The sequence below is a fragment of the Geospiza fortis genome, unplaced genomic scaffold (genome assembly GCF_000277835.1).
Source record: "Geospiza fortis unplaced genomic scaffold, GeoFor_1.0 scaffold196, whole genome shotgun sequence".
Taxonomy (NCBI): domain Eukaryota; kingdom Metazoa; phylum Chordata; class Aves; order Passeriformes; family Thraupidae; genus Geospiza; species Geospiza fortis.
The window spans coordinates 156,790-180,037 of record NW_005054487.1 but is presented as its reverse complement, the minus strand read 5'-3'; the positions used below and the strand labels follow the sequence as shown (position 1 = coordinate 180,037).

Genomic DNA, 23,248 nt, shown 5'->3' with positions numbered 1-23,248 from the left:
CCTCTAATAAGTGATTAGAACTTGGTTTCTACACAAAAAAAGAGTACTGCCACTCACTTGAACTCCTTTGGATGGGCTTTAGGTTCTGTGGAACAAAGTTTTCACTGAGTTCCTAGATAAATAAAAGGAAATCACAATATTTCCTGGTGACCTCATCCTTCACCCCTGAATAGCCACATGTCATCACAGCATTCATTCAGTCTCACAGCCCTTGAACTGAGGAGGATGGACACCTCTGTTCTGCTTCACGAGGGATTGAAATTGTGCAGACAGGACAGAGAGCACTTAATCCTATTTTTGTGTGTTGGGGAGGTGCTGGTGGGTCTCATTTGAAGTCCATGCTGGGTGACATGCAGCTGATGGGCACAGCTGGGACTGTGTAGTGTGGGTAGAAAATACCTTCTACTTGTTCTTTTCAATTCGTTCACTTCCAAACAGTTTTATGTTTTTATCACTTAAGTCCTATTCAAGGTTCACAACACTTTCAAACTCAAAGTTTGGTTTCTATGGTAAAGGTGTATATCTTTATAATAGGAATCTTTGAAATTTCACTTCAGAGCACTGAACTGACTATTTAAAACAATGCTGAGCACAACAGAACAATTTAAATACTAAGCAATACTAAGATCAGATTAAGTGGACAACAACAGTTTTCTTGCATTTTCTAAATAAATTACAATTGTGTTAAAAGGCTATGCTTCAGTCATGATTAGCGCATTTCCTTTTTATTTTCTGTTATTTTTCAATCAATGATTTAGGCTATTTTTTTCTGAACAAAAGAACTAATATACCTAGAGCACTTATGTATCTTGTTACTGCTATGCATTAAGTAAGGCGAGCATTTGTGAAGTTATAATATTGTGGCTTTTTTAACCATTAACTACAGTGTGTTTATGCATAGATCTTACAGCAGTAGAGATAGGAAAAAGGAAATTACATAGAAAATTGCTTGAAACAAGGTCTTTGATAGAGGAATATGTAAATTCCTGTCATAACAGTTCCAGAAAACTTTGCTTCAAGAATGAGGGGGGCTTGAGGGGAAAGGAAAGATAAAAATTGTGTGTGACCTCTAAATATCCAGGATATTAAAGGAGGAAACAAAAAAGCTGAACACAATATTTATGGTTTATAATTTGTGGGGTTTTATTTTTTTACTACTTAAAATTTGTATAAGGTGCTGACATTTATTTTCAGATACTTGACTTCAGAAAAGCTGATTAGTTAATTCCTCGGATATCAACAATAACTTATTTACAGCAATTAAAAATATTTTAAACATTTAAAAATAGAGCAGTTCATTGTTTTTCTCTTTACTCAATTAATCATTTTTCATGCCAGGTCTCTGTGGCCTTGCCTTTAATTTTGTTAACAACACCTAAAACAAACTTACATATTTGAGTAGCCATTAGAGCCATTTGTTACTATAACCAGGTATTTATTAAGACTTTTACACGTGCTGTAGCCTTCAGGTTCAGACTTTGCATAAGTGTCCAGGTGCATTTTTGTTTTAAAAGCATGTGAAAAGCAGGGCACCTTGCATGCTGCTTTATGCCTGTGCAGCGCTGGCTGCTGATCCCTTCCCCAGGGTTGCCAGAGCAACCTGACCTTTGGAATTTCTTCAATTCTGAGTGCTTCACTTTGCAAGAGGTCACTACAGCTGTCCCCAGACAAGCTTCCCGTTCTCACTTTCTCAAAATCACGGGGCTCTGAGCACAGGATGGACAGGGCAGCCTCTCAATATTGCTTGCAGGACTGATGGATTCCCTCTGCAAACAGGGCAGAACTGCAGAACCTACAGAGCTGAAAGCACTGGGAGCCTCTTTCCTATAAATACATAATTATTATCTAAAAAAGAGGTGTTTAAAATTGTTTGCTGTAGGGTCCTTTGAAGGTCCAAGTCAAACTGATTTACTGATCTATTTGGTCTTTAACTTCCCTTGCGAGTGTTTCTGCTTTTCCAGCAAAACCACAAAATTAGAAGTTTTCTTGAAAATGGGAGTTAAAACTAATTCAAAATGGAAAAATACTTACAGTTTAAATACGCTACTTTAAACTTTTTATTCCTGACAAGAGATAGGGGTTTTTTAGTATAGAACAGCAGAAATGCTGTAGTGTCCTAGACACTTACACCAGCTTACCAAACTGCAGCAATGCATTTGCAATTACACCAAGTAAACTCCACACATCAATGCTGGTTTTACTGAGTTTTGAGGAAGGACTGGAAAGAAACAGAAACATAAATAGCTGCAGATAGAACATGTGGCAAAGAAAGGCAGTTAAACCATGATGGCCAAAACCCCATGGGACTGAAAATCTGAGACACAAAGGTCCTTTTGTAGTTTGTATGATGTGATGATTCTTCAGTACATGAGTGAGTCAGTTCTTTAACAGGCAAGTGAGCGGATTGCTAAGACTTAAATTTAAAGGAGTTTGGTATCATTGAATTCAAAATTGTATCTTGTCCACTTCTTACTTTAAGCTACTGAAATTGATTCGAGTCTTTTCAAAAGTGAAAGCTGTGTGATCTTAATGAAAAAACTTTCCTTCACTTCCCCACGAACTGAATGCTCTTACTACTGCTTATTAAAAACAATTACAGATTTTGTGCTAAAAACACTGTTTTACTTACACTAATGGTTTCACTGGCCCTAAATACACTCCTTTTTTATGTGTAATTTAAAAAAAAATTTCTTACAAGTATTTTTTATTCTTTAATAAATGTGTTGATCCTGTTTTTCCTGTGCAATGGAGACTTAGCCCCAAACCTCCATGACAGCTGCATAATCCATCCTCCTTTTTTTTCACCAGGCTGTTTAGCTTGTGTTTCTGGGTAGGAGTGACTTTCTTTGTTGTAGCTGTGTGTGCAGTCCCCAAAAGTGCTGCACATCACAGCTCAGCGTCTAGAAGCTTGTAGGAAAGAAGTCTGAGTAATTACACCTATGATTTGCATAAGAAATTAGAGACAGTTCCTGGAAATTGTCTGAAAGATTCCGTGTGTGATTGTAGGCAGAGCTCAGCTGAAAATCATCTGAGCTGCGTGAAGCTCTCATCTGAATGTGGTCATTAGTGTTTTTAGGTTTGGAAATTTTTTCCTAGGGCTTCCTGCTAATCCAGCTTAATAGTTACTTTTCCCTGTAGTTAAAGATCTAAAAGCAGAGATTTGAGGAGAAGTTAATATGAGCTGTGATTCAAAACACACAGTTTGTGATGTATTCTGCATCACAGTATGGGAAGAAAGGGTTGTGAGAGCTCCCTCTTCACTCCTTCTGCAGGAGGCTTAGGAACCAGGAGGCTGAAATATGTCCTGTCCAGCCCTTACTGCTAGTTTTCATAAATTCACATTTTCAAGGCTGTCTTCATGAGGAAAAGAAAACTGTGCTTCAAAGAAAATGGCACTGTGTAATCTTGAAGGAGAGAGGAAGAACTTGGACAACCTAGATGCTCACTGAGTAAAAATTCAGGTAAAAATGTGTTCTCTAGCAGTGTAATGATTGACTGAAAGGCCAGAGGAAAGGTGTGTTTATAACTTTATTCTAACCACTGTTGGTCAGACGGCAATATTGTTACTCATGAATATTTTCAGCTTTATAGAAAGTCATCCTTATCCAGCATAGATGTAGGTTTTGGTGTTTGATGGGGGGCTTTTGGTTTTTTTGCTGATTTGTGATCTAAAGGAGCCAGCTTTCTTAGGAAAATCTCTTTTTAACCACTGATGGTTGAGTTATACATTACCTGGAATTTTTTTTTTCAAACTCAGCCAATTTGAGAATGAAAAAATAGAGAAGAAAAGGATGAATGCAGGGGATCAGAAGTTAAGATGCAAGGGAAAGTGAGAGATCAGACATAACATCTACTGCTAGGAGAGGTGGAAGCTGTGTGAAGGATGAATGGACACAACATGGGCTGAGGAGAGGGGTTTTCAACCTGGCAGGGCTTTTACCTCTTTCTTTACTTGTGCCTAGTAACTTACTTTTGGAAGCTACTGGCAGTGCTGTTTTCTGAATAGGTTATGTATTTGCCCAAAAGGAATGTTTCTTTGAAGCCATTCTGCTAATTGCAAGGAACTCTGAGAGAAAAATGTGCCTGCACGGTCTGGGTGGGAGAAATGAGTCACTTAAAAGTTGTTTTGCTTGTTTTATGACTTATTTTATTCTTTCTGCTTACATATAATGCGCAGCTGCCTTTAAACTCCTTCACTCACTGGCTCTTTGGGGAGGCCAGGAGGGAGCTACTTGCAATGTCTCTGTTTCAACACTTTTTCTCCTTTTCTTTCTTTTTTTTTTTTTCCTGCTCTTCTAAAGTGAACATTCATGATGAATAATTGTGTTCCAGGAGTACACTAGGAAACCATGGTGTTGGGTATTATATTAACTTCATGACAAAAGATTCCCCTGTGTCCTGTTTACCCCTGGAAAAAGAAGTGAGGTACAGGAAGACTGTGACTTGCTCAAGAAAAAAATTAGTCCTTTTGCAAGAGTTGAAAACTTTAATAATTTTTCCTGAGTAGTGATAAAATTCTGATGTTTGAACTGCATTCTTCCCCTCTTCAGTTATTTATAATTAAGCTACACAGATATAGAGAGCTGTTAATGGTGGAGAATGCTGGTAACAAATAATATTGTGTGGCATTTCTTTGTGTTTTCATTAATCTGCAAGAACATCCAAATTCTTACTGTCCGGTGCTAAAACTTCACGTACTTTGCAGCACAATGATGTCAAGGTTTAAAGCAAGGCAAAGAAATAAAATTATTTACTCCTACACACTTCTGTTTTCCAGGGTGTGTTCTTTTGGTGAGCAGTGCAATCCTACTTAATATGAAACTACATGGAAAGCAAGTAAGAGAGGCAAGCCTGTGATTCATTTGAATTTTAGCAGGAAATCAGGAAGTTTTCTGAATTAAAATGCTGAGTTGGGCTCTGTATTTCTGCATTTCTGTCCCTAGTGCCAAGTGCATTATTTGTTGCATTCAAAGGAGTTCTCCATTTTCCATTGCAGCTAGGAGAATAAAAGGGACCACATTAGCAATCCATAGCAAACCAGTTTTAAAGTAATTCAGCATTTTGCAAAATGTGAGGATGCAGAGAATTCTGCCAGTCTGAACTGTCAGTTGAAGAGCTTGGGATAACTCAAGGCTGCCCATGGAGCATGCCCAGTCTCAGGAAATCACAGAATTCCTGGCTGGCTCTGCCTGTGCTCCAGCACTTTAGGAATTTTATCCTTTATAAAATCGGTTTCTTAAACATGGCAGTCCGTGTGTGTACGTGTTGTTTTCCCTGGTATTTTGGTAGAGGCAAATCAAATGAAGGCATGATGAAATGTGTGAATATCACTGATGTTATACAATTATAATTAATATAATATCACTAATATCACATAATATATAATATTAATATATAATTATGATAATTAATATAATGTCACTGACGTTATATAATATCAGCTGAATTTTCCTGCATCACCTGGGATTGTTTGCTGTGGAAAGCAGATGCTGCCAGGAGTGTTGTAGTTATGATGATGCAAGGATTGAGGCAAGAGGTGATACACAGTGAGTCACTAGGGCTGGTGAACAAAGGTGTTGCCAATACTGTCCTGGAGGAAGTCACAGTGGTACATCTGATGGAGGTGTTTATTTGACTGTATACTCTACCTAGTACAATCAACTGAACTCCTGAACAGCTGTTTTAAATTGTATTTAGCTTGGCTTTTTTCTCACACCTGAAGTATTTGTTGTGGGTCTGTAAGTTTATGTGGTTTTGTTTAGATTGGGTGGAGTTTTGTTTGATTTTTTTCTCTTGTCTATAAATAAAAAATATTCATAAAACTAAGTGGAAAAAATCTGTAGCAGAATGCTCCTTTCAATTTCTCCCATTGCATAAATATTCTGAATTGCCAGTTCATTGCAGGGGTACCCATCACAGCTGATTATGAAATAGCTTTGAATCCTGTCTGATTTTCTAGGGTGAAAAGTGCTTGCTAAGCAAAAAGGAGATACTGGCATGGAGTTTCCCAAAAGAGTGAGAAATGGCACAAAAACCAAGGAATCAATGCCACTTAAGAAGTCAGGGTCAAGTTATCAGTTTGTGTGTGCATCTCTCAGAATGGAACAAACCTCTCTGGCTGAATGAAAAGGAAAGATGGCACTGGTTATATGATCCAAATGGCCCCTTACTCAATTCGGGAATCTGCTATTTTTAGTTTAATAGTTTAATATTAATCTGCATTAGGAGATACAGAACCAAGCTGGCCTGAGTAGCTGAGAGCATAGAAACACATAAGCAAATGTCATTTAGGGGTTAGAGAGCACAAGTCCTGCAGAGCAGACAGTTGATCCTCCCCTGAAAAGGAACTAATTCCGGAAGCCAAGGCTGGTTTACAGCGTGAGGCTGGCTCCTGTGGCAGCCTTGGAGCACCGGATATTGAGGGAACTTTATCTTGCACATGCTCTTGGACAGAAATTAAGATGAGATCTTGCACTTGAGGTATTAAAATAAACTCATAAGCAGCAGAAGTCAACAGGATCAAACAGAATATCCTGAGTCAGAAAAGAGATTAAGGTAATATGAAATGCTCCAGTAGTGAAAATGACTGTTGCTTTACCAAAATAAAAAAAGAAAAATCCTGCTACACAGCCTTGAAAAATTCCCAGGAAGGGCTTTTCATTATTTAAAATAGTCAAAAAAAAAAACAACAAAAAAAAAAAACCACCATGGATTGTATGGTAGAATTCAAGCCACACAATTTTTTGCAAAGACATGACAGACTACTTTGGGTGACTGAAAGAGTTTTTGGAGAAAACCTGGTTAACATTATTTTAATTTTCCCATAAGCTGTGAGTAAAATTAAGCATTCATTAAATGAGAGACCAAATATTGTCTTTGTCCAAAAACTGGTTGTCATAGGGAATAATATTAGCATTAAATGATCAATTAGCAGTTTGATTAAAAGCTACTTTAGCTATGTCTGTGTCCTAGGACCTCCAGTGTTGGTGTATTCATGGGATGTGTACCAGGCTGCAGGTAAAATGAAACACTGGGTTCAAACACAGTTTGCAATGCCCAGATCATGGTAGATCAATGATCACAGCAGGCAAACTAACACTGATAAATGTGAGGTACTGTGCATTCAAGAAGAAAATCTGAATTCCTTATACATTTTTACATCACATTAGATACATCTGCTCAGGGGGAAAATAAATTTAGGATGTCATACTCAAAGATTTTTTTTCCCTTCGTCACTAACACATAAACTATGTTAAATACAGGATTAAAAAGAATAATAGCAAGGAGATTATTAAAATCCCCTTGTGTGCATCAATTATGTAGTCTTCTAATGAATACTAAATGCTGTGTGGAGCCAGTACAGTGTGAATGATCAAAAACCCAAAAAAATCTCCCATTACATCAAATAGGAAGGGAAATTGTGATTTTTTTTATGCCAGAGAGAACATGAGTGTGTACAATCTATTATACACATGAGGCAATGAATTGTAAATAAAAAGTTTTAAAAGCAGAGCAAATAGAAATTTTCTACCTGACTGCTTCTTAAAGACACAGAGGCATATTAAATTAAATTAAGGTCTGAAATTCAGGACTGAGAAAAGAGAGCTTACTTTAGTGTGCATCTCATTGAAAGACACAGGGTACTAAGAAAATAAGTTTTGGAGATATTAGAATTTGTATTATTTATAATACTTCCATAATTGGGTTATGGTTTTTGTGCCTATTATTGTTGAGAAAAGTAATATTGGTGTTGGAAGACTGGAAGGAGAGAGAGACAATGCAATTTAAAGAGCTTTTTGTAATTTATAAAGCTAGAAAAGTTTCATTTGCTATTTTAATTGCTAACTTTTTGGGTGTCGTTCTCTGTGGGAGAGTTCTACACCTGCTCATGGTCATTTATGTTTTTCTAGATCTGGTCAAAACATGATCTGTTTTGATCCCAGTGTCTTGTCCGAGAGCTGCATCAGTCATTCATTACTGTGCAGTGTGCAGTGTGGGGACATTCAGTGGTGTAGCTGAGAAGTTAGTGACATCTCATGGCAGCTGTGGAAAACTACAGCTGATTTGGGATAAGCTTTGGGATTTATAATTTGGCCATTGCAAACGTGATCTAGGTCAAAAATCTTTTTTGATATGCATGTACAAACCGCTTGCATTTGGTTCTCTAGATTTCATGATTTCTCTAGAGGCTAATTCAGGTATTGCTAAGCCTGAAATGAAGGTTTTCAGCCTGGAGTGAAACTTGTCAGTCTGAAGTCCAAGTATTGTACTGTGCAGTACCTACAAAGGTAGGTATAAAATTAATTTGCCACCTCCAAAGCAATTATATGACATCATTGTCTCTCCTCACTTTGTTTTTCTTTAGGCACCAAGTCAGCCACAGAGTATGCTAACGGTGGCTATGATATTGTGTCACCTGCTCCATCAGTGTACCTGGGCACATTTCAAATTTTGCACCTCCTGGAAGATCTGAAGATGGCCCTGGAGATGCTGGAGGACCCTCAGGAGAAAGAAGCTCTGAGGAACCAAATCCCAGGGGCCACAGCACTGTGTCTGAGGGAGTGGTTTGAGGAGAACCTGGTGAGTTGTTATTTGAGCTTTTCCGTTTTGTCTGCAAACAGGGTTAGGTTGAGTATTTCCATGCTTAAGTAGTTTCCATAAAAACTGAAATCTGCATACTTAGAGAACTGCAGGGGGTGGTGAGCAATAACAGCTGAGGATATCGCTGCTTTATGTACTGATTTCTAAAGCCATGCAGATATAGGAGTAGAAGAAGTTGATAAAAGACCTTACTTTGTCCTTTGGAGAGAGAAGAGATAGTAAAAATGAAGTACAAAAAAAGGTTGCCATTTCTGTGGTTGGTTTTTTTTTTCTAATTTTGTTTGTTTTATTTCACTTTTTGCTGGAGATAACAAATTTATAACTATTTACAAAACTTCTAACTTGTAAACTGTCAGTTTAGAATAGAGTGGCATTGTCTGGTGAAGGGACAGATCCAGACTGGATGATCCTCATTTCCTTTTCCTTGCTGCATTGCCTTTGTTACCAGTATGACAAATCTCCAAAGCATCCTGTACACCAGGCAGGGGGGTAAATGCAGGAAAGCCTTTGCCTCTGAAGGGGAGACATTCCTGTCAGGATAGATGGGGAATGAACCTCTGACTAGACTGGAAAAGGCTGAGGTTTTCCAGGTGAGGAGCAGATCCTGAGACAGACCTCAAAAGAAGAGACTCACTGGGTGTAAAGGAAGAGAAACACAAGATTCCCCTTCTCCAAACCTGCCACTGCCAGGGACTGGTAGGATCCTCATGAGTAAAACCTACCTGTGGCTTCCCCAGCTCCAGAAAGTTTCCTGGATTAATGCTTTTCCTTCTGGCTGTGTCAGTGCATGTGACTTTCATGGAACCTTGCCTGTGGCCCCTGGTTTGGTGTTTATGGTCTGCTGGGGCTGCCAGTGCTGTCTGTAACCCCAGTTTGTTTTGTTGTTTGAGCTTGTCAGCTGCTGGCTCCTTGGCATTCTTCACAGAGTGCAGATCTGTGGCTGGAAAATCCTGTTTGGGCCCACGTGAGAGAAAGGAATGAGAATTTGGTCCCAGTTTTGAAAGCTAAAGGTGTAGGCAATGTTTAATTTGCATATACAGTGTTAGATTTTGGATTTAAATATCCTTAGGCCAGCTCTTACCGAATGCTTGCCTGAGCAGAAATTCTAATGATTTTTCTAGTCTTTATGATAGCTAAGAGATGAGTTTAGTGCATAAAAGCCAGATTTTCAGTGTTGTTCACAGTAAAATTGGACCTGTATCAAGAGTAGTATTCATTTGACAAAGCAATTGGGCAGTCTGGATTCAGAACCAAGAAAACAGGGAAGGTGGTGTTTGGAGTACCTCTAGTGCAGCATGGAGAGATAACTGGTTTTAAAATATTCTGCACTGTTCTGCATTGAGGGAGGGTAGTGCACAGCTGCTGTGACTGTTATTTGGAAATGGATAGTAATCTTACGTATTTGAAGACCTTTCTTGAATTTTTTTAAATGCAAATAAAATTTGCAAGCATGCATATAATTTCTGTGGAAGAAAACTGATAAAATTCAGCTCATTAAATGAAATGAAAGAATGCATTTCATAGTTGTGTCCCACACTGAAATTTCCTTCATTCCAGCCCAGAGCTAGGAAACATGACACTTAACATGTGTCATATGCCAGGATAACTGAGGTAGTGAGTTCTAAAGAATGAGATCTCTGCATCTCAGTGAATCCATTCACACTGGGAGCCTCCAAGGCAGTCTGGTCATCATTATTCTATGAAATGCTGGACTATCATTAAAAAAACCCACTCAGATTGGCACATTCTCCACTGTCTCTCTTAAGCATTCTGCCTAAAGTGTAGGCTAATAACTGGAGTGTATTTTAATTGTTGTATTCAACTGAAAAGTTACATAAAAGATTGCTTAATATCAGTAGCAGTATTTGAATTGCACCCAACATTCTATGTGAAATGTATGCAGCAAACAGTCATGGTGAAATAATTCCTTTGAGATTTTATTGTTTTGAGCTGTTACAGGTTAAATAACAGCTGTAAACGGAGAGGGATTTTCTTTTGTGAGTGACTAATTCCACATCTGTTTATTTTTGGGGTCCATGCACCTTCCTTTGCAGCTGGAGAGCTGCTCTGGCATGTCACTGAGTAGCTTCAGAGGCTACAGCAGTTGCTCTGTTTTTAATATTTTCCTCAAATGGACCATAAAAATATTCCCAACTTATCCTGATTGGGCACCCATTAGAAACTAAAGATACAGAAAGCCGTTCTATGTTTTTAAAAGCAAATAAGTATGCTTCTTTCAAGAAAAGTGTGTTGTTCTCCTTCACTTCAGTGTGTGGTAGAAAATTTTATCAAAAATCATTTCAGCTGCCATGGCTAATCAAGAATACAAACAAAGTGCCTAATGAAAATAATTTGAACGTGTGTTTTGCCACTGCCCCGTGCTGCTTTGCTGGGAAACACAGGAAGGGAAGTCAGAAGGAAGACTGGAGGCTCATTCCGGCTGGATGTTATCAAACAGCCGCATTTGACTGCCAGCACTTTGGTTTGAGCAAATTACAGGATAAAAGTCCAGTGGTTGTCTGGTGTGCTCCTTCTGCATTAGCAATCTTTAGAACCTAATGCAGCCCTGGGAGCTCTCTGAGGCCCAGGGTGGGTGTCCCTGCTCTGTTTGCCGCACAGCAGGATTTGGGATTGCAGCTCAGAGGGCAGGAAGTGGCTGGATATTCTTTGTGCTGTTTTTATTGGGGTAACATCCAGAACGCAGAGATCAGCTCCACCTGCGTGGGGAAAATAACCTCTGCAGAAAATTGCCTCTTGGCCTCAAGTAGCTTTGCAGCTTTGGGAATTGCCACTTAATGTGCTGAACTGTACCTCCAAATGAATAAATAAAGGCTGTGCAGTTTAGCCTTTGGCCAGCTTTGAAGCCCATGGGTTTATTACTGATCAAGTCAGGAAGTTTCTTTGCTGTTTATAGATACTACAGCTGGTCTCACCTGCCTTCAGGCCCATAGCACCAAACTGGAATTTATCAGGCATCAAATGTCACCAAGAGATGTTTCAGATTAATTCAATTTTTATTTTACTTTTTTAAACCAATGGTAACTTTAATATTCTTTGTCCAGTCTGCTCTAGTTGTGAATACCAAAGATGTAGAAAAATTTAGAGATGTCTAGAACAGGAAAACTTTAGGCCTCATGTTTCATACCTGCTATTACCTTCCCTATTAACTCTTTGGAGAGCAGCTGCTGAATTCCTTTTTGTTATGTAGCCAAGAGTGATTTGGTGTTTCCTCTAAGATCAAGGCACAGCATCTGTTGAACTAAAGGTGTTCTTTCTGAAAAGGCCTTTTTTTTTTCCTGTCTCTGTGGTCTGGGATCTATGAACAATTCAGGTTCCTGAGTTTACAGAATAACTGGACACAGTAACTGTGCTGTCCCTGCTTTGAGATAGATGAAATAGGTTTGACAAAGTTATCACTGAATTTAGAAAGATTCTGTCTCATAGAATGAGGATTTTATAGTTTCATATAGTTGCACAGATCTTGTGGCATACCTAAAATGGCAGAAAACCTAATTAATTATAGACTTCTAAGTACTTAAGAATTGTATTAAAAACTTTTACCTTGAAGAGAATGTCTGAAGTGTTTTACATGGCTTTATGATTGTAAATTCTTTGGCCTTAAAAACAACACAAAGACCTAGGGATTATCTGGGAGAGTTAGTACAAAAAAAAATTCGTGGATACTATCCATGTTTCTTGTTAAATATTGCAGTATTGCCAGCGACCATGTGACCTGTCACAAAGCAGATAGTAATTTCAGCATTAAAAATTAACTGCTGCAGTGGCAATTTGGCTTTGTGAGCTGCGGGAGGATGTATTTAGTTACAGTTTCATAACTCTAAATGAATTTCCACACTGTTCATTCTGGGTTTTATTCTATCCACCTTTATGCAGTCCTTTTGTGAGTAAAGAGGAAACTTGTGTTCTTACAATGGACCTTAAGCCTCATTTTCGGGATTGCAAAACATGATCTTCCTCCTAGTGGAACATCTGTACTTAAAGCAAACCGCTCCATCATGTGGCTTCATAGAATGAGCCTTAAAATGCCAATTCTTGAAAACTCATTAGTATTTTCCTGATTATTCAAAGTTTTTTTAGAAGCCTGACTCTGAAAATATTCTAAATATTCTCAATTTGAGGAAATGGAGAGAAGAGCAGAAGAAATAGTAGAGGAACATGCGGTAGAGGCAATTTTTAATAAAATTGTTGCTTGCCTTACGGTATGTGCTGTGCTTTGTTTCTTTTGAGGATCTGTTCTTTAGTGGTAAAACCAAAGACTTTTTAGCAAGAAACCGGATAAATTCTTTACAGCCTTGGTTGCTAATATCTCATAATTAATGTTCAAAAGAGATTGTTTCCACTGTGGATTAAAATCAAGGAATATTTTTCCCCAGTATCTTGACAAAGACTTGAGTGAAAACAGTAAAGCCCAGTTCAGAATTCTGACTCTGTGGAGCCTGTGGAGTTTGGAAGTCACTTCAAAGTCTTATTTTAAGCATGTGTTAAAGTGCTCTGCTGAAACCTAATCACTGGCCTCTCTATTTCACGTTTGTCCAAGATTCATTTCACAGGATTACCCATCCAGAAGAGAGGCAGAAAATGACTGAATTCGGGGCACTTCCAGGCACTTGAAAACAGGCTTTTATAAAAGTATCAATAGCATTTTTCAGCAACAGCTGGGTGGGAAGGGAATGTATTCTGAGCAACAGCAGTTAAAGTCATTTATCTGCTGGGAGATCTGACTGCAGAACTCAACTGCTGGGAGTCCTGATGGAGATATTTATAGCTGCATCTCCCCACTGCCAAGGGATATCAACACATGTTGGATTGAAAAGGGAGCAGCAGAGCCTGCTTGGGACAGTGTAGAAAAGCAGTCATTCCATAAGCATTCGTGTTTATTTTTGCCAGCTTGAAACATGAGATGGGTTCTGTTTTCTGAGAAGGACTCAGAGCTGAAAGCTGAATATCCCAGTCCTCCCTCTTGGTGAACTGATGATGCAAGGAAGGCCTGAACTGGAAAATCTGCTCCTCTCAGGGGCTCCCCAGGTGTTTCAGAGCAATTCACAGGACACCAGAACCAGCAGAGAGGTGCCCTTCATGGGTTCAGCCATTTAGGAAAACCAGAGAATGCCTTGGAGACAGTGGAACTGCTGGTGCACAGAGCTTGCATGGAGCTTTTCTAAACCAGAACTGATTTTTCCAAAGTTTAGTTTTCCACGAAACTAAATCTGACTTATTGTGGTTGCTTTGTCTGGGAACCAACCCCCTCACCTCTGACTGACTGCACACTGCAGCAGCTCTCAGAAGAAGTAAGGTCTCCTCTACGTGAAGAACTGATAGAAGTTTAAAAGAGTTTTGCAGTGGATAGGACTGTTTAAGATCTCTTTCTTAAAAATGTCATTTTCTTTCACCCTTGTAATGATCAGTAATGTTTAACAGAGCCACCCAAACTACAGTGAGCAGAAGTGCTTAAACAGGATGGAGTTATGGCCTGAGGCTGAGAGTACTCGTGGAAGACGGGTGATATTCCTGTTGTAACACCAGGGCCTGTATTTTATGTTAGTTTTCCAAGATTTCAAGGTACTCTACTGACATCTATGAAGTTTGCCCTCCAGTGCAATCCTCAGATACATGGCCTATCCACACCTTGATGCTGTCAGTGAAATACTCTGCATGAAGCCAGGATTTTGTACAGAAATTGCAAGTTATCCTTCAAAAATACACTTTATTCAGTTCCATTTGTACAAGTCTTGTTCAGCTCTTGGCTTCAGTGCCTTCCTTTGCACTAAGTGGCAGAATATCCCATTAATTCATCTTTCCTTTTGTGTCTGATGCTATTCATGGAGTCCCTTTTCCATCTCACCTTCTGATCTCTCAGTACAATCTCCAGCTGCATACTTTTCACTGATTTAAATGTTACACACTGTATTCATTTAACAAACATTGGTGTATAAATGCATTTTTCAAGTGGGGCTACATGAAACATTGGAAAATGTTTCCCATAAAGTAATTAACAGAGGGATTGGTAAGAGGGAATTGACAGAAAAAAAAAGTGGGGTTGACAGAAAAGGTGTAGAGGTTATGTAGAGAAACTGAAGACAAAATTTCGTTTTGAAAATCCCTGTATTGATTTGGAGGCATTATTTGTATAACAGAAGAAGGTCATAACTTTGAAGTGTTTCTCTATATAAACCCTATTCACATTTCACACAATTTGCGTGGATAGGTTGACCTGTTGAAATTTGCTAAATTTTATTAGTTATGACAAACGTAGCAATATTGTATCCACAACAAAGTTAATTCATTCTCTTTTGGATTGGTATGCGAATAACATGAAACTAAATATTTGTTCAGCTTTTGTGACCATTCAAAAATGGGAAAAAACCACTTATTTTGGACAAATTTTCTAAACATGTTGGCATCCTGTTCTTTTCCAGAAGTTGGAAACAACAGGCTTAATTTTCCTCACTAATGCAATGCTTAAAAAAAAAAAAAGAAAATAATATTTGTCTATTCCTTATCAGAAATAAGGACTTTTATCAGTGTATCTGCAGTTCATTCTATTTTCAGGGATTTTTTTACTATTCTTTCCATTCTGAAAAATCTGATGTGCATCATAGAGACGAGAGGCAAACTGTCACCTGGTATTGTATTGGTGTGTATGCAAATATTTGGTAAATATCCTGTTTCAAGTGTCTCACATCCTCATTTATTGCAGCTTTAGTAGTTTCAGCAGTGCTTTGAAGCATTTGAGACAGGAAACTAAATCTGATTTATTGTTACGTGGTAGGATGAAAATAAATATCTTTAATTATTTTCTTTACATACCAGTGTACTCTGCAAATAACTGGGCAAGTGCTCGTAGTAATGGTGATGCTCTGTTAAGTAGGAAATATTTTTTAGATTTTGTGTGAAAACAGAGAAATCAGGTTTCTTACGTTAAAAGAAGAAAAAAGGCACAGCTCTTGTAGAGCTTGGGCTGGACAAAGCGTTTCAGCATATGGTGAGGAATGTGTGAAACTGCCAAGAATGTGCAAATGTCTCTGGGTGAGTTAACAGGCAGAAACTTCATCTGAGAACCTGCAATCCATCCTCTGTGCCAGCCAGGAGCTGCTCATTGCTCCAGCAGTGACCAGAGGGGACAGGGCAGTGCTGGGTGACCCGGGAATGGCTGCAGGGATGGCCCCACCTGCTCCAGGAGTCACCAGCATGGAACAGGAGTGAGGGGTAACCAATGGCCATCCAAGCCTGTCTAACCCTGAGTCAAGGCTCATTCTTGATTTTCATCAACAAGTTAAGGCCTTAGGATTGAGTGTGTCTTATGCTGGGAAAGGATTATTTGTTTGTGCATCTGCAAAATGTTAGTTCTTGTCTGTTTCCCAGGATACTATTTATTTTTTTTAATTATCGCAAGCATAAGCAAAAGCAAGCATGCTCATCTACAGAATGCAGTGTATTTATTTAATTTTGTTCCAAGAGTTTCTCCTTTCTCTGTCACGTAGACATTATCAGTCAGTCACAATTAATACTCTAAGACAAATTTTCTTGCTGGAAATACTTCATCTAGATTCCTGAAGCCATTTTTGCCATGAAAAAGGGATTTCTTCCTCCATTGTCTTCTACACAAATGGCCTGACTTTCTCTATACACAAGTATTCCCATATTTTCTCTCTCTTTTTTCACTCTGAAGCCCTCACATTTTTCTGAACCGTGAGAATAACACGTGTGAATTGGCACGCTGAAAACATTTTCCCATTTAAAATCTGGTCATAATCCCTTTGTTTCCAAAGCAGCCCAGACACTAGGATTGGGGGGAAAAACAAAATTTTAAAAAAACCTATGCAGAGGAAGAGATGAAGGAAAAGTTGATCGTAACTATTAAATTATTGTTATTGTTATTATTGTTATTATTATTAATGTTATTATTATTTAATTATTAATATTACCTAAATAATATTTTGATAGTTAATATTGCTATTAATTCATTTATTGCTTAATGATATTAATTAATTTAATAGTATTAATATTATTACTTTAATAATATCGAATCCAATATTAACAATTAATATAATAATTCTTGGGGATAGGTAAATGTTTGTAGCGTGGCCATCCTCACTGGGCTCCCCGGACGAGGCAGGGAGGATGCAAACCTGGACACTTATTTCTTGGCCTAAGAGAGCAAGTGTAAGTTCTTTCAGTGTTTTCAGAGCCTGATGGGATTTGAAATTTGAAACCAGAACAATCTAAAAGTTATTGATTAAAAGGAAGACCTGGAGGACTGCTCTGACTCCTCCTACTCCTTTGCCCTTTAATTTCCCAGGAGATTCAGAGACAATAGAAGAACAAGATTGACCATTTGCATTTGTGCTGCACCAAAACCTACATTTTATCACAAATGAAATGTAAAACTGCTAAAACAGTGCTACTAAATATAATTTTTTGTGTCCATAGGGCCCTAGCTGGGTAGGAGAAAGGGGGAAAAGAGGTGGAAAAGCAAACAGCTCTGTGCTTCTTCAGCTCAGTGTTGGTAGAAGAGGGAAAACACCAGACCGTGCCTTTCCTTCCACAGTTCTAAGAGGATTTCTGGGTGTTTTCTTGTCTCTTCACAGTGGAATGGAGGGACATGAGAAGTGTAGCTGATCATTTAAAGAGTTTTTGTTCTCAGTTTCAAAGCCCTTGCAGCATGTTTGTTTGCTATTTAAAAGAGGCTGCAAGCCTTGTTTGACATGCTGGCTAAAAGCAATGGCTCACTTAGCTGAGTGGGCTTTGTTTTTTACTTTACAGCACAAAAATGTAAAATTGCTAAAAGTTCTTGGGCTGGCACCTTTGGTGTCCTGCACATGGAGTTTTTAGTCCAATCAAGTCTGGCAGCAGTCAGCAATTTTCTATGGAAGTATGGAACTGGCAAATAAACCCTGATGGGTTATCATACAGCTTATGAAGCATGTAAACTTTCATAACTTGAAATATTTTACTGCCCTACATTGCATTTGTGTTGCCATAATGTGTGTGTTCTTTTACTTTTGGGGACAGCACTGGAGAGAAAACAGACAATGTGATGGGGGCAAGAGAGCAAAAGCTGGATCAGCCTCTCTCTGGGGTAACACTTGAGGGTGGTGGTTCTGTAGTGCAAGTGGGGGAGCTTTTGCTTCTTTGTTTTTTAGCTCTCCACTGAACCAGAAACTGGTGCTCAGTGAAGAGCTTCACACAGACATGAATTTCCTGAAAATAAGAAAAACATACAGTGGTAACCTGATGAAGCAATGCTGAGAGTGCAACGTGCTTTCCTTATTTTCCCATTGCCCAGGGAAGCTAACCTGCTTTCCCAGTGAAATGGAAAAGCATTCTGAGCAAATCTGGGGCAACAGATTTGCATTCAGCTGGTTTCTGAGAGTTTCAGGCCAAAGCTCAAGCAGGATGTAAAGTTCAGAATGCAGGTGACAGGCTCCCAGAGAGCATGTGACTGTCTGGAATGTATGCTGTCAACATTCTGGCTGATAAGATGCAGAAAATTCAGACACTCACCTTTTAATCAGGAAGAATGACTAACAGAAACCAAGGCTCCTTCTCATGACCTCCAGCACAAGTGACAAGGTAGAAGTAAGGTATGTTGTCATTTTTAATACTTTTCAAAGGAGAAATGGATACTACCCTCAATGCAGATGCCACACTGGGCCACTAGGTAGTTCAGTAACACAGTTTTTCTGTAGTTTTAAAAATTAAAACCACAATCATTAGCTGATAAAGTGAGGTGGAGTGTTTTAAGAGAGGCATTTCCTTCTTCCCTGAATAAGACTGAAATGGGAGTCTTGGAGCCGATGCTTTGAAATGGATGAAATGTGGAACTTCAAGGTACCATAGTGGTGGTATTATGGAATATGAAAGCTGTGAGATAAAGTTGGATGTATTTTCTAATCTCCATAATTAGATAACAAGGCTTTTGGGGAAAAAAATGCTTTATACTGTTGGGCATTCTTGTTTAATGTCAAGACAACACCTATTCAGGCTTCAGCTTGTCAGCCATGACATGTCAGCTGTCATGCACAGGGAAATGTACTCTATTAAGTAATTTTTTTTTTTAATGCACTGTTGATGATGCATTGAGATTTTTTCCAGATAGTATTAGCTGTTCAAGAATAACTGCTCTCATCCACTTTCAGACAGCATAAAATAAGTATATTCTATGCTCAGGGCAACCCAAGTCAGATCTGTGTTGTAGCATTGCTTTTGGAAACAGGCAGGTCTTTTGTCCTCACATTTACTGGCGATTTTAGATATCCCAGCACCTTTAGAAACCTTGTAGCAGAGACACAAAAAATTGTCATGTTTTTCTTGTCATGTGACTTTAGGTAAGAACAGATAATAAATATATGAAGGGAACTGAAAGTCCAGGTTTATATTCTTCCCTCTTACCTTGTGCTGTAGGAGGTTCTCAAAAGAGCTCCATCAGGTCTAAAGGACCAAGAATGGTTGAAATATTAAAAACCCACATCCCCTTGAAGAAATTTTGTCACATATCTGTGGCTTCCCCAGTCTGGAATGTGGGTGGGTGCCTGAGTGAGACTGGTCCCTGTAGGAAAGGCTTTCTGCAGCTTCAGACTTTGAGTGCTTTGTGTATAACATTAGTACCACAGGCAGCTTTAACACTGGTTCTTTCCAGCTGCTGGTCGATGCCTCCCTGAGCCCAGGGGTCAGTCTGGCTGTAGGATCTGAAGGCAGTGAGGAGATAAGCAAACGTTCTGAGATGATCACAAAGGTTCCGTGGGGGCAGCTGCCTTTGGGTCTGAAGAGGCGTTGCCCAAGCAGCTGTCCTTGTGTGTGTAACAATCAGCTGCCTGGTTTAAGGCCAAAGCCACTTTGAACTAGGGGGAGAAACAGCACTGGAAACTGGAGCTTATTGGGAAAAATTAGAAGTTATGGATAACTGCTGTGTGGAGGCACTAGAGGACACCACAATAACAGGCAACACTTTAAACTTCCCTCTTGCCAGAGCGTTGCGTTGCACACGTATTCATCTTGGTGTTGCAAGTTTGAAAAGTTGCCATGCTGTGAGATTTCAGCTTCAGCAGGAGCAAACAAATATCTTGGAAGGGTATCATCATCTTCTGTTAGGACGGAAAATCGCCTCTTTGGCAATAGCAGTATTTATGGGATCATTATCTTATTCACAGGCTCGTCCTTGAATTCCTCCCCTTTTATAATGTCTTTTGAGAGGACAGGCAAGTAATTCAAAGAGCAGAACTTATTTTTAGGTTTAGTCTGAGCCTGAAATAAATTGAGAAGGCTGAGTAGTGTTACGATAAACAGGGAGCAGAACAGAGACAGGAAATAGGGGGTCTTTGGTAATGAGTTCCAGCCACTCTTGAAACAGAAAGCCAGGGAAAGCACTACTTGAGAATAGTTTCTCAGTGACAGCTTAATAATTTTTAGCTTGTTATTCAGCATTAAAGGGGAACAGTTCCTGCAGAATGATGCTGTTCTTGAAAGATTCTTTTTTAAAGATCATTTAGTAAGTTATCTTTTTAAAGTTTTTAGGCTTGCATTGTTCTTGCTGCAAACCGATCTGCTGTTTAAAAAAACCAGATGTTTGGGGGGGGAGCCTGAAGTTTATACAGTCGTGTGTTATATATACATCTGGGAGAAGCCTTTGGGATAAGCCTTGTGGGACAGGGGCAGGGGATTCTGCTTAAAATATGACCAGGCACTGAAAATTTCAGAAGTTGAGGGTTAAAAGGGGAAGAAATCACAGCTACATCCCGTAGAACAAAGCAGACCGCTTGCTTCCAAAAGTTTCTTTTAACCCTGGGAATGTGACTGCTGAGATGGGCCCAAAGCATGGATGGTGAGATTGATATTTACAAGCACTTCACGTGGCTAAAGAGGGTAAGTGATTTGCTGGGCTTTGTTTGCTCTTTCCAAATGCACATTTAGCAAAATCTCAGCGAGAATTCTCTGCTTGACGAAAAGAAACTCATTCAGTGCCTGAGACTTTAAACGGTGTGCGTTTCTTCATGAGGGGTGAATTAAAGACGTGCCTTGGTGTAGGAGGAGGAGGCTTAGGGAGGGGGGAGAAAATCAGCTGTCTTTGTCTTTAAAGATGAAACTCTAGCATCAAACTTTGAGCAAATGGCAATAGATTCTGGCAAGTGCTCGTGCCTTCCGGGGATTGCAGTGCAACAAAACAAATCCTGCATGGTAACAACATATAGCAAAAGAGAGGAGAGGCTCTTGTTTACCATGTTGTGCTTTAAAGGGAAAAGTTTTCTGCACCAGATCTCCACTTAAGTGATTCTTCATCGGGGTAACTGTGTGAGACCTCTCGGGATGCCTTTGTCTCGGGTAAAAATGGTGGTGGTTTTCTTCTGTGCCTGTTACTCTGCTAAAAAGATTGGGGTTTTTTAAAGGCGAGGCTGTTAATTTTGTCAATTTTGTTAATGAACTGCCCAGACACAGATTAACTGCATGAAATTGTCTTTGTCTTCCTTTTTTTAAAAGTAGGTTTGTGCAGTTCTTTCATCACGTTGAAAAAATCACTTTGTTTTTGTCAGCTTTTAGGTTCTTTTATGATCTGAGTATTTATTTTCCAGTGTTAGAAAAATCCATGAATGGAATATGACTGGATCCCTCAGAATAGGCTGGCTTTTTAATTAGAATATGGATTTGTGTCATGTCTCTCCTTATTCTTTAAAAATCTGTTTGAACCTGTGTGTACTTTTCCTGCAAATTCTTGCCTATGTATGCACACGTGAATACAAATGCTCTCTTGGGTTTTTACTAGCTGTATAAACACAAAATATCTGTCAATTCTAATGTGAAATGTGATTAGGAGCATTAATTTTGGGTAGTTCCTTGAATAAGTGTAAAATATCAATGATGTGTCAGTCTTTAATAAGAGTTTGTGAATCCTGAAGTTAATTTACCAAATATTTGCATCAGATTCTGGAAACTTTCACACTTCTGGAGCGTGTCTGTGGAGGGCATTAAATGGGAAGTGAGTGGATACAGGAAGTGGCTGCTGGTAACATTATACTCTTAGTTTAACCTGTGCTCTGTGCAGTTAAAGCCAAGTACTTCTTTAAATACATGTATTTTGAGCTCACATATTAATTTGCTATTTAAATGAGGTTATGGACACGTCGTGTCTGCCACTCCTGCTTCCAGAAATTTCATTTCTGTGCAGACATGTTTGCTAACAAAAAGGTTAATGAGGTCTGCTGCCATCAGCTTGAGGGCTGTGCTCAGAAAGGACACGGTGTTCAAATGGAGCACGAGGTTTTACAGGAATTAACAATAATCCTGCTGTTGCTGCATGTAATTCCCTGTATGTCAGGTACATAAAGGAGAATATCAATACTGCTGCTTTTCCTTGCCAGCTCTTTAAAGGGGTGAGCATGTGGTGGGGAAGGGAGGAGGACTGAGAGTGATCTTGCATTGTTCCCAGGAGGACTTTAAGCAGTCTGCTCCCAAATTCCTTTGACAAGTGATTTAGAAACCAAAAAAATTGAAACAATCTAAGCTGCTTGATCAGTCCTCCTGTCCAAGAATCCCAATGTCTCACAGGGTCTGGCACTGACTGTTACAGCACATAAAGATTTCAGTTCCTGCACTCATAAACTGTTGCTTTTTGGTTGATAATAAAATTGTGAGTTGCTTTCAGAGTAACATGTGGCATTTAACAGAGAATAACTGCAGCAGACTTCCATAAAGCCTTGGTGAAGTATGCCAGAGCTGGATCAAACTTCATCATTAGCAGAAATCACTTCAGAGACCCAGATGGGTTTTGATGTTGCAGGGGTTGCCTAGGCTGGATTTGTGTGGTATCTGTGGCTTGGACTGGGTTAGGGCAGCAAACAAAAACCAAAATCACGAGATCCAGGCAGGCAAAACAACAGATACAACTGCTATTTTCAGATGCTTATAATGGAGGGTCTGGTTTTAAGCAGAATTCTTGTAACATAATGTGCACAGTGGCATCTTGCAACAGCAGCAGGGGAAAACATATTATTGAGATCAAACTGAAATAACGTGTCACCACACTCCAGTTCTGTCCACTGGACTTTATTGGTGGCCACATGACCTGTGGAAATGCTGGGCCAAGAATGGCCAGAGAGATGGACAAAGTGGGGGCAGGAAAACCCGAGAGCATGTGGACAAGGAGGGAGGGCAGGGGATGTTCCTTGTGTATAAACATCATGCTTGTAAATTCACAAATTCATTGTGTATAAACATAGTGCTTTTAAACTGGCCAGCAGCACAGTCACAAAGCAGTGCTGGGCAGGCTGGGGGAAGGGTTTTGCAGGTAATTAATACTGGGCTCCTCCACAGGCCTGAGTGTGGATCTGTTAAAAGTTTCATTTGCAAACTAAGGGACTTGAGATACCCCCACTACCTGGAAGTGTCTGGTTTTTAAAAAATATTCTTTTGTTCTCCCAAGAGACTTGGCTTAGAGGGTTCACATACAATTTTGTGTCATTCTGTTGCTTTATTCTTATCTCTCCACCCACCCTTAATTAGAAGATACCATTCCAGATAAAAACAGTACAACCTATATTTTGGTACATAGACATGTATTTATAGCCCAAAATGATTAACATAAATGCTAATATTCACTGCAAACTGTGTGGCACAGAGCTGATGGCTGGCCTGA

General features: G+C 39.2%; 1 protein-coding gene across 1 annotated transcript in view; it reads left to right on the top strand.

Moving 5' to 3' along the window:
• PPFIBP2 (PPFIA binding protein 2) overlaps positions 1-23,248 on the top strand; it is a gene marked incomplete at its 3' end in the record, with an annotated part of 90,891 nt that overhangs the window by 21,579 nt on the left and 46,064 nt on the right. The window contains exon 3 of the mRNA XM_031063211.1: positions 8,366-8,580. Within this exon, the coding sequence (XP_030919071.1) occupies positions 8,366-8,580 (215 nt within the window). The remainder of the gene's footprint in view (positions 1-8,365; positions 8,581-23,248) is intronic.